At 39.0% G+C, this 12,684-nt stretch overlaps 1 protein-coding gene across 1 annotated transcript in view; it reads right to left on the bottom strand.

The window, feature by feature from the left end:
* LOC134749559 (transmembrane protein 214) overlaps nt 1-12,399 on the bottom strand; it is a 34,872-nt gene extending 22,473 nt beyond the window's left edge. The window contains exons 1-2 of the mRNA XM_063684549.1: nt 12,181-12,399; nt 11,958-12,097 (exon numbers count right to left, since the gene is read on the bottom strand). Of these exons, the coding sequence (XP_063540619.1) occupies nt 11,958-12,097; nt 12,181-12,301 (261 nt within the window). The 5' untranslated portion in view covers nt 12,302-12,399. The remainder of the gene's footprint in view (nt 1-11,957; nt 12,098-12,180) is intronic.
* Between the last annotated feature and the right edge of the window lie 285 nt (nt 12,400-12,684).

Below are 12,684 nucleotides of genomic sequence, written 5' to 3'. Positions count from 1 at the left end.
TGAATTTTCACAGATGATGTATTTATGTTGCCGCTATAACAACAAATACTAAAAAGTACGGAACCCTCGGTGGGCGAGTCCGACTCGCACTTGGCCGGTTTTTTCTCTTTCACTGTTATAAATTTCGGTATTTCGCCATCGCCTCCATTTCATTCGGCATTTTTTCATGGTCGGGTTATGCCATCATAGCAAACCCGACCATGAAAAAATGCCCGTGCGGTGATAAAGATAAAGCGTGGCACTATTTTCTATTTCCTCTTATAGGAATCGCAATAAGACTATCTTTCTCTATCAAAGAGTGTCAGGCCCTTGAACCTAATTTAGTTTTTTTTTTATTTACGTTTTTCAAAGTATGTACAACGACTGGACCGCGACCTTGGTACCGTCAAAATATCTCTTTCTCGCTCTCTGCGTACGGCAGCCCACCTTAAGCGCCTAACACATTACCGCACCGCACTGGTCATTGTGTGACGCACCCATAAGTAAGAGCGAGAAAGCAATATCTCTTTCTCGCTGTTGCGGTGCGGTGCGGTAATGTGTTAGCCGCTTTATAGCCGTATTTAACAGACTATCTTAAAAGCCGTTAGAGACTACCACACCTCACCGCGACCTTGGTGCGATGCGGCGCACGTATCGATAGTGCGCAAGGTGGTCACCGTACGTACGTTAAGGACGCAGCTATAAGTTAGAGCGAGAAATAAATATTATAGCCGTATTTAACAGACTATCGTAAAAGCCGTTAGAGACTACCACAACTCACTGCAGCGTTGGTGCGGTGCGGCGCACGTATCGATAGTGTGCAAGGTTGTCACTGTACATACGTTAAGGACGCAGCTATAAGTTAGAGCGAGAAAGAGATATTTTGACCGCACCAATACGGCTTTTCGAGATATTCTCTTTCTCGCTCTCACTTATGGGTGTGGCGCACCAAGATCGCGGTGCGGTGCGGTAGTCTGTTACGGATTTTACACACGATCGCACATACGCCGCACTGCACCAAGGGCGCGGACCGATGCGGAAAATGGGGTTGGCCGCTCGAAATAATTAACAGAGGGCGCCAGCATAGCTTGCCCTGTCAATCCCTAGAATTGTGTCAAATTTTTGTTTTTTTAATGCCCTTTAAGCCAAATCTTATAGAAAAAGGGGCAAGCTATGATGGCGCCATCTCTGCAAACCTTTGACAGTTGCCAACCCCATTGGCTGACCGTTTACATTAAAGATCCGACATCATTTAACATCCTCATAAGAACAAACCTCGCCGTACGTGCTTTTTGAAGTAAATATAGCTGCTTTTCCCCACCGATTTGTATGGTTTATGGTGGGCTGGTGGGCTACAAATTCTGTCCCTCACGGGCGCAAGCCACTTCTATAGGATCCTACCTTCTATGGGCCAAAGCAACAATAAAATAAACATGTGTCATTTTGATGAGTACGATGTGGATAACACATGTCTGACATGTTGTCAAACACAATAATAAAATTTTATGGTGTTTTAATATAATTTTTAGTGTGGTGTATGCATGTTACAGTCTCAAAACAAATATTTGAATGGATTGGATACCTTACATACATTGGATATAGGTTTGAGTTCATTTCAATCTCAAGTCAGAACAAAGGTCACGTGGTACATTTTTTCAAATTAACTTTTTAGTACTTTTTCGGAAAAAAATCAAAAAATGCTGTAGCATGAGACGAATCTAATGACATATCATTTATCAAAATCGGACCATAACTGTAGATCTGATGGGATGAACAAAAATCGGCCTCGCGTAATATACCTATATATATAGATTGGAAATTTTACCAAAATATATATCGCTCTCTGTTTAGCACCTACATTATTATTATTATTACTATATACGAATGCACACGCAGCTTAAAATAGCTGATACGTACATATCAATGTCCTATCACTTGTGTTTTGTCCATTCGTAAAATGTTTGACGAGTCTGTTTTTAAAGGAGTTCACTGAAGGCGCACTGATTACGGATTCGGGCAAACTGTTCCACACTTTCACTACACGGTTAGACAGGAAGTGTCGTCTTGGGTTGCTACTACTCTGCGTCCGTGCCAGCTTCAAAGAATGTCCTCTCAGTCTGTCATTCATATTCCGAGTGAAAATGTCACTTAACCCGGGTACGTTGTAGTGTCCTGTGAGTATTTTGTATGTTTCTATTAAGTCACCACGTTGCCTTCGCTGCTCCAAGGTTGTCAGGCCCAATTCCTTTAACCTATCTTCGTAAGATCGGTTGCGAAGAGATGGCACCAGTTTTGTTGCTCTTCTTTGCACTCTTTCAATAAGGTTGATGTCCTTTCGGAAATATGGATTCCAAATTTGGAAGGCATATTCCAATAAGGGTCTTACGTATGTTATATAGAGTTTAATGAAAATATTCTTTTCCCCTCACTAGCTCGGAAAGCCGTCTTTTATCCTTTAAAACAAGCGGGGAAAAACGCATTTTATCCACTAGTGGGGAAAGTAATTTGACCTTGGATGGAGCGTGTTTAAGTCACAGTCCTAAAATTTATGCTTATGTCATCCTAGTTCTGTGGTTTAAGTAGCTTTTGACAGATAACAAAACGTAAAACGCTCATAATAATGGTTCGTTCGATATTAATTATCATTAAATAAATGGTTTGAAAATTTAATAAAAAATACCAAATTTGGCTTTATTTAATGATTTTAAGTCATAAACCTTAAATTCCATAAGAAACATTTGTTTTTTAAATGATGTTGAATGTAATTCTGAACGCACAAGTTGAGTCGATGCAATTTCAAAACGCATCGTCAGAAATGTCAGCATTGTCAACAAAATTTTTCTCACCGGCTACGACACGTAAAAATGCACAACTTCCGGAGTTTTCTGTTATAATATCGTATTATCGTAAAAAAAAGCGATTCCAGTGACGAAGATGATCTAACGCCTGTGGATGTTGCACTTTCCTCGCTATAGTGAGGGGAAAAGTTTTGTGTTACACACGGGTGCAGATGTATTTTACTTCTCGTGTGTTGAAACACTCGCTACGCTCAGGATTCTATTTTAGAACCACTCGCTACGCTCGTGGTTCAACTATAGAATCATTTCGCTTGCTCGTGTATCAATTCCACACTCGCGGGTAAAATACAACTATGCACCCTTGTATAACAAATAACTATATCCATATAACGGAAAGCTTTCTGAATCATATATAAAACAGAGTTAGCCTTTTTGGTAAAACCCAAAATGTGTTCCTTCCATTTTAAGTTATCAGCTATAACGACACCAAGATTTCGCTGGGAAGCAACACTTTGCAAATTGTGAGAGAAACGAAATATACAGACCAATACATCGCAATTCATCTGCAGATGCCTCGCGGAGCGAAGCCGCGAACGCGAGTGTGGTCGATTTCGCAGATCAGCGAACTCGACTCTACTCTCGCGTTCGCGGCTTAGCTCCGCGATTCGCCCACGAGTGTGGAGGGGTCTTAAAAGATATCGGCAGATGCCGTATCTGTGATGGGCTTTATTTGTTACCCACTATAAACCATACTATGTGCACCATACTCCTACTGAAAGATACATGTATCTTCAAGTATCTTTCAGTAGGTGTAGCAGAGAAAGCGTCTTCTAGTATAAGACTGTCCCGTTCGGTCCATTCCCCCCACCGCACATGTATAAAGCGCCCTCCACACACGAGTGGCTTAAGACTGTCTTGTACGAGCAAAGAGAATCCATGACTGATCCACTTATATACTAAGCCCCCTCCACACTCGTGCGGGAATCGGGGCGCGAAGCCGCGAACGCGAATGTGGAGTCTAGTTCGCTAATCAGCGAAATCGACTCCACACTCGCGGTCCCCGCCTGCGATACTTACCATCAACATTTACAAATTATATTTAGTTAGTATTTAGAATAAGTTTTTATTTATTTAACTATCCATTACGAACACATTTCATAATGCATTTTATATTGTTTAAACCTACATAAGTTGGGTTATTCAAATTTTCAAGTTTATTTTTTCCCGCAAAATCTGCTTTGATCGCCCGCAAATTACCTACCTATCTTGAATCAGCAGGGTCGGCTGATGTTATTCTGCAAGTGGCATCGTAAGGACCCGATTCTGAGTATTTTTTTCAGCCGTTGACTTAGGAGCATAAGTTGGGTTATTCAAATTTTCAAGTTATATTTTTTTCCGCAAAATCTGCTTAGATCGCCCGCAAATGACCTACCTATCTTGCATCAGCATGGTCTGCTGATGTTATTCTGCAAGTGGCATCGTAAGGACCCGATTCTGAGTATTTTTTTCAGCCGTCGACTTAAAAGCTTAAGTTGGGTTATTTAAATTTTCAAGTTTTATTTTTTTCCGGAAAATCTGTTTTGATCGCCCGCAAATGAGCTATCTATCTTGAATCAGCATGGTCTGCTGATGTTATTCTGTAAGGGGCAACGTAAGGACCCGATTCAAAGTATTTTTTTCAGCCGTCGACTTAGGAGCATAAGTTGGGTTATTTAAATTTTCAAGTTTTATTTTTTTCCGGAAAATCTGTTTTGATCGCCCGCAAATGACCTACCTATCTTGAATCAGCATGGTCGGCTGATGTTATTCTGCAAGTGGCATCGTAAGGACCGGATTCTGAGTATTTTTTTTCAGCCGTCGACTTAAAAGCTTAAGGTGGGGTCTTTAAATTTTCAAGTTTTATTTTTTTCCGCAAAATCTGCTTTGATCGCCCTCAAATGACCCACCTCTCTTGAATCATCATGGTCGGCTGATGTTATTCTGCAAGTGGCATCGTAAGGACCCGATTCTGAGTATATTTTTCAGCCGTCGACTTAGGAGCATAAGTTGGGTTATTCAAATTTTCAAGTTTTATTTTTTTCCGGCTTATCTGCTTTTAACGCCCGCAACTGACCTATCTATCTTGAATCACCATGGTCTGCTGATATGTTTCTGTAAGGGCATCGTAAGGACCCGATTCAGAGTATTTTTTTCAGCCGTCGACTTAGGAGCATTAGTTGGGTTATTCAAATTTTCAAGTTTAATTTTTTTCCGCAAAATCTGTTTTGATCGCCCGCAAATTACCTACCTATCTTGAATCAGCATGGTCGGCTGATGTTATTCTGCAAGTGGCATCGTAAGGACCCGATTCAGAGTATTTTTTTCAGCCGTCGACTTAAAAGCTTAACTTGGGTTATTTAAATTATCAAGTTTTATTTTTTTCCGCAAAATCTGCTTTGATCGCCCGCAAATGACCTACCCATCTTGAATCAGCATGGTTGGCTGATGTTATTCTGCAAGTGGCATCGTAAGGACCCGATTCTGAGTATTTTTTTCAGCCGTCGACTTAGGAGCATAAGTTGGGTTATTCAAATTTTCAAGTTTTATTTTTTCCGCAAAATCTGCTTTGAACGCCCGCAAATAACCTACCTATCTTGAATCAGCATGGTCGGCTGATGTTTTTCTGCGAGTGGCATCGTAAGGACCCGATTCAGAGTATTTTTTTCAGCCGTCGACTTAGGAGCATAATTTGGGTTATTTAAATTTTCAAGTTTTATTTTTTTCCGGAAAATCTGTTTTGATCGCCCGCAAATGACCTACCTATCTTGAATCAGCATGGTCGGCTGATGTTATTCTGCAAGTGGCATCGTAAGGACCCGATTCTGAGTATATTTTTCAGCCGTCGACTTAGGAGCATAAGTTGGGTTATGCAAATTTTCAATTTTTTTTTCCGGCTTATCTGCTTTTAAAGCTCACAATTGACCTATCTATCTTGAATCAGCATGGTCTGCTGATGTTATTCTGTAAGGGGCATCGTAAGGACCCGATTCCGAGTATTTTTTTCAGCCGTCGACTTAGGAGCATTAGTTGGGTTATTCAAATTTTCAAGTTTAATTTTTTTCCGCAAAATCTGCTTTGATCGCCCGCAAATTACCTACCTATCTTGAATCAGCATGGTCGGCTGATGTTATTGTGCAAGTGGCATCGTAAGGACCCGATTCAGAGTATTTTTTTCAGCCGTCGACTTAAAAGCTTAAGTTGGGTTATTTAAATTATCAAGTTATATTTTTTTCCGCAAAATCTGCTTTGATCGCCCGCAAATGACCTACCTATCTTGAATCAGCATGGTTGGCTGATGTTATTCTGCAAGTGGCATCGTAAGGACCCGATTCTGAGTATTTTTTTCAGCCGTCGACTTAGGAGCATAAGTTGGGTTATTCAAATTTTCAAGTTTTATTTTTTCCGCAAAATCTGCTTTGAACGCCCGCAAATAACCTACCTATCTTGAATCAGCATGGTCGGCTGATGTTTTTCTGCGAGTGGCATCGTAAGGACCCGATTCAGAGTATTTTTTTCAGCCGTCGACTTAGGAGCATAATTTGGGTTATTTAAATTTTCAAGTTTTATTTTTTTCCGGAAAATCTGTTTTGATCGCCCGCAAATGACCTACCTATCTTGAATCAGCATGGTCGGCTGATGTTATTCTGCAAGTGGCATCGTAAGGACCCGATTCTGAGTATATTTTTCAGCCGTCGACTTAGGAGCATAAGTTGGGTTATGCAAATTTTCAAATTATCTGCTTTTAACGCTCACAATTGACCTATCTATCTTGAATCAGCATGGTCTGCTGATGTTATTCTGTAAGGGGCATCGTAAGGACCCGATTCCGAGTATTTTTTTCAGCCGTCGACTTAGGAACATTAGTTGGGTTATTAAAATTTTCAAGTTTTATTTTTTTCCGCAAAATCTGCTTTGATCGCTCGCAAATGACCTACCTATCTTGAATCAGCATAGTCTGCTGATGATATTCTGCAAGTGGCATCGTAAGGACCCGATTCTGAGTATTTTTTTCAGCCGTCGACTTAGGACCATTAGTTGGGTTATTAAAATTTTCAAGTTTTATTTTTTTCCGCAAAATCTGCTTTGATCGCCCGCAAATGACCTACCTATCTTGAATCAGCATAGTCTGCTGATGATATTCTGCAAGTGGCATCGTAAGGACCCGATTCTGAGTATTTTTTTCAGCCGTCGACTTAGGAACATAAGTTGGGTTATTAAAATACGAGTATTTAAGTTTTATTTTTTTCTGCAAAATCTGCTTTGATCGCCCGCAAATGACCTACCTATCTTGATTCAGCATGGTCGGCTGATGTTATTCTGCAAGTGGCATCGTAAGGACCCGATTCTAAGTATTTTTTCAGCCGTTGGCTTAAAAGCTTAAGTTGGGTTATTTAAATTTTCAAGTTTTATTTTTTTCCGAAAAATCTGCTTTGATCGCCCGCAAATGACATAGCTATCTTGAATCAGCATGGTCGGCTGATGTTATTCTGCAAGTGGCATCGTAAGGACCCGATTCTGAGTATTTTTTTCAGCCGTCGACTTAGGAGCATAAGTTGGGTTATTAAAATTTTCAAGTTTTATTTTTTTCCGCAAAATCTGCTTTGATCGCCCGCAAATGACCTACCTATCTTGAATCAGCATAGTCTGCTGATGATATTCTGCAAGTGGCATCGTAAGGACCCGATTCTGAGTATTTTTTTCAGCCGTCGACTTAGGATCATAAGTTGGGTTATTAAAATACGAGTATTTAAGTTTTATTTTTTTCCGCAAAATCTGCTTTGATCGCCCGCAAATGACCTACCTATCTTGAATCAGCATGGTCGGCTGATGTTATTCTGCAAGTGGCATCGTAAGGACCCGATTCTGAGTATTTTTTTCAGCCGTCGACTTAGGAGCATAAGTTGGGTTATTAAAATTTTCAAGTTTTATTTTTTTTCCGCAAAATCTGCTTTGATCGCCCGCAAATGACCTACCTATCTTGAATCAGCATAGTCTGCTGATGATATTCTGCAAGTGGCATCGTAAGGACCCGATTCTGAGTATTTTTTTCAGCCGTCGACTTAGGAACATAAGTTGGGTTATTAAAATACGAGTATTTAAGTTTTATTTTTTTCCGCAAAATCTGCTTTGATCGCCCGCAAATGACCTACCTATCTTGAATCAGCATGGTCGGCTGATGTTATTCTGCAAGTGGCATCGTAAGGACCCGATTCTGAGTATTTTTTTCAGCCGTCGACTTAGGTACATAAGTTGGGTTATTAAAATACGAGTATTTAAGATTTATTTTTTTCCGCAAAATCTGCTTTGATCGCCCGCAAATTACCTACCTATCTTGAATCAGCATGGTCGGCTGATGTTATTCTGCAAGTGGCATCGTAAGGACCCGATTCTGAGTATTTTTTTCAGCCGTCGACTTAAAAGCTTAAGTTGGGTTATTTAAATTTTCAAGTTTTATTTTTTTCCGGAAAATCTGTTTTGATCGCCCGCAAATGACCGACCTATCATGAATCAACATGGTCGGCTGATGTTATTCTGCAAGTGGCATCGTAAGGACCCGATTCTAGTATTTTTTTTCAGGCGTCGACTTAGGAGCATAAGTTGGGTTATTCAAATTTTCAAGTTTTATTTTTTTCCGCAAAATCTGCTTTGATCGCCCGCAAATGACCTACCTATCTTGAATCAGCATGGTCGGCTGATGTTATTCTGCAAGTGGCATCGTAAGGACCCGATTCTGAGTATTTTTTTCAGCCGTCGACTTAGGAGCATAAGTTGGGTTATTAAAATTTTCAAGTTTTATTTTTTTCGGCAAATTTGTTTTGATCGCCCGCAAATTACCTACCTATCTTGAATCAGCATAGTCTGCTGATGATATTCTGCAAGTGGCATCGTAAGGACCCGATTCTGAGTATTTTTTTCAGCCGTCAACTTAGGTACATAAGTTGGGTTATTAAAATACGAGTATTTAAGTTTTATTTTATTCCGCAAAATCTGCTTTGATCGCCCGCAAATGACCTACCTATCTTGAATCAGCATGGTTGGCTGATGTTATTCTGCAAGTGGCATCGTAAGGATCCGATTATGAGTATTTTTTTCAGCCGTCGACTTAGGAGCACAAGTTAAAGTTTTTGCATTTTATTATTGCCTGTCTAACCTTATTTAATGCCGCCAAATTACCGTACTGTGTCGGTGTTATATGGGGCTTATGTAGGGCTTAGAATCGTTAGTATCTGTGTCGATTGCTTGTTACACCCTGCCTACTGAACTATCTCGGCCGGCAAATATGAATTTTTCGATTTTATTTTTTTATCTATTGAGATCCTAACGATTTTAATGTCTGAACAAACGTGAACTAACGTCGCCCGATGGATTCACATGGTTAGTTTGACTGATTTCGGGGTGGGGTGGTTAGCGTGAAGACAGCCACCCCACTTTAAAAAAAAAGAAGGAATCGGGTCCTAACGATTCCAATGCCTGAACAATCATGAACTAACGAATATCTTGCTATCTAGACCAAAAAAACTAACAATAAATGGTTTGGGGTGGCTAGCGTGAAGTCAGCCACCACCATAGAATAAAAAAAATATAAAACCACGAAAATCTTTTAATCTGTTTCGAATACCCGCAAGTTACCGTACTGTATCGGTTACATATATCGTCTATAGATGCCTACTTAGGGCATAGAATCATTAGTTTCTGTGTCGATTGCTTGTTACGCCCCCCCTGCTGAACTATCTCGGCCGGCCAATATGAATTTTCCGATTTTATTTTTTTATAGCAAATCTATTGAGATCCTAACGATTTTAATGCCTGAACAAACGTGAACTAACGTCGCCCGATGGATTCACATAGTTAGTTTGACTGATTTCGGGGTGGGGTGGTTAGCGTGAAGACAGCCACCCCACTTTGAGAAATAAAAAAAATGAAGGAATCGGATCCTAACGATTCCAATGCCTGAACAATCACGAACTAACGAATATCTTGCTATCTAGACCAAAAAAACTAACAAAAAGTGGTTTGGGGTGGCTAGCGTGAAGACAGCCACCACCATAGAATAAAAAAAATATAAAACCACGAAAATCTTTTAATCTGTTTTGAATACCCGCAAGTTACCGTACTGTATCGGTTATATATCGTCTATAGATGCTTATTTAGGGCATTGAATCGTTAGTATCTGTGTCGATTGCTTGTTACGCCCCCCTGCTGAACTATCTCGGCCGGCCAATATGAATTTTTTGATTTTATTTTTTTATAGCAAATCTATTGAGATCCTAACGATTTTAATGCCTGAACAAACGTGAACTAACGTCGCCCGATGGATTCACATGGTTAGTTTGACTAATTTCTGGGTGGGGTGGTTAGCGTGAAGACAGCCACCCCACTTTAAAAAAATAAAAAAAAATGAAGGAATCGGGTCCTAACGATTCCAATGCCTGAACAATCATGAACTAACGAATATCTTGCTATCTAGACTAAAAAAACTAACAATAAGTGGTTTGGGGTGGCTAGCGTGAAGACAGCCACCCCCTTTTGTTTTTTTAAAAAATCGATTTTGGAATCGGGTCCTAACGATTTTACCTACTGAACAAACGTGAACTAACGATGAACTAACGATATAGATATGCCATTTGCGGGCAAACGAAATGGGGTGGTCAACTTCACGAGGGTAAAGATTTGGGGTCCTAAGTCTTACAAGTAAGTCTTAAATCTTTTCATAAAAGGAAATTTCTAAACCGAAAAACACTCATGTGGTGTGATATTTGAATAGAATATTTTATTTTTATTATGATGCATGTTTATTACAATAATTTTTATGAAATAGTTATTTTGAAAATTGTCTGATATATTTCATAGATTAAATTACATAAGATATACCTATTTATTTCTTAAAGAAAAAGACACAGTATTTTACACAAAAGGATAAAACAAAGGCTGAACAGAAAGAAGAAAAACCGGCCAAGTGCAAGTCGGACTCGCACACGAAGTGTTCCGTACCATTACGCAAATAACGGCAAAAAAAACCACGTTTGTTGTATATCACAGTTCATGAGATACAGCCTGGTGACAGATAGACGGACAGTGGAGTCTTAGTAATAGGGTCCCGTTTTTACCCTTTGGGTACGGAACCCTAAAAACGTATAATTCTTAACCTCTAGCCAGGAGGCCTATTAAAAGGTCTCGCAATCTATTATATTTTGAATATTTATTTTGCTAAATCAAAGTTGCATTGGTCTTAGCCAGTTTTGATGTATGGGTAGATAGAGGATATACAAAGAAAAATATGTGTGGTGTAACATTTTTCCAATAAGAAATTTAAAAAATGTCTTATCTATACTGAAGTAAATAAAGTCATACCAGTCCATGTATTAGTTATTTCTAAACTGATAACATTCATAGGTAATGTTTGTAGTCATAAAGGTATGTGAAAATGTTGTGTTAGTAAAATAATTTATTTCTTAGACACTTGACATACTTTAGGAATAAAACATAATTGAGAGCATTCTGTAACAGCATTGTGTTACTTAACAGTAGCAGTTAAGTAACACAATGCTGTTACAGAACAGAAGTAAGAAGTAACTTGTTAATGTACAATGCAATTTATAAAAAGTGAAAGGATTTCAAATAACCTCAATGGTGTTCCACAAAAAAAACCGGCCAAGTGCGAGTCGGACTCGCGCACGGAGGGTTCCATACCATTACGCAAAAAAAGGGCAAGAAAATTTGCGTTTGTTGTATGGGAGCCCCACTTAAATATTGATTTTATTCTGTTTTTAGTATTTGTTGTTATAGCGGCAACAGAAATACATCATCTGTAAAAATTTCAACTGTCTTGCTATCACGGTTCATGAGATACAGCCTGGTGATAGACGGACAGCAGAGAGACGGCGGAGTCTTAGTAATAGGGTTTTTACCCTTTGGGTACGGAACCCTAAAAAGTAAATAAATATCATATTCTAGATATTATATAGGGCCAATATGCCAACGTGGAAAACATGCCTTGAACTTGAAAACTATAAATTAATTAGTCAAATGAGATTACTATCGTTAGAATCTAATGAGTGTACCTTTGTTCCCGCGATAATAATCGTTAGAAATATGTCACATTTTTACAATGAAATCTTGTGTAATACGACAAATACGTACAGCTTCAAATGCTCCTTCAATGGTTTTCGGCGGTTTCGGCTTGGGAGGTTCAGCTTTCTTCTTGTTTTTGCTGACCTTCTTTCCGTTAGCCTGTGGGTCATCGATCTCCATGCCGGCATAATACGATTTAGTCGGTGGCGCTGAAAATCAATTTATACACAAATTAATTATAATCTTATTTTACTAACGTGCACAATTTAAGTTATCTTGGTAATCAACTTACCAACGTCTTCAGGCTTCGGACCATTACGAGTCGGCTTCTTCTCCTCCTCCTTTATTATTTTTACTTTCCCATTTTGAGACTTCTTGTTTTTACCTACAACTTCCCATTGACCGCTAGACATTTTGGTGTATAAACGATTTTATTTATGTAAATTACAATTGTTGTAAATAAGGCAAACGCGACAGTGTACACGTCAAAATCAAAATATCCAAAAACGTCAAAAATGAAAGCTACTCTGCTATTGGTCCATGAAATTCCACATGACAAGACGTGGCAATGCATTCCGTTGCACGAATTGCAGTGTTGTAAATGCAATTATCTTATTCTTATATATAAAAGTTAGCAACAAGTTTTTAATACCGATTAGATACTATTCTCACAGTTTCATATTGTCTTCTTTCACGTAAATGTATTTACCCATTTTAGAAACACATCTTTTGTTTGATACTTTTATCGGTTTTTAGTGCAACCCTGAGTGGTCTTCGGATCGAAAATAAAATGGTA

Source organism: Cydia strobilella, chromosome 18, assembly GCF_947568885.1.
Source record: "Cydia strobilella chromosome 18, ilCydStro3.1, whole genome shotgun sequence".
In the NCBI taxonomy this organism is placed as follows: Eukaryota; Metazoa; Arthropoda; class Insecta; order Lepidoptera; family Tortricidae; genus Cydia; species Cydia strobilella.
This window is presented reverse-complemented; position numbering and strand designations above follow the sequence as displayed.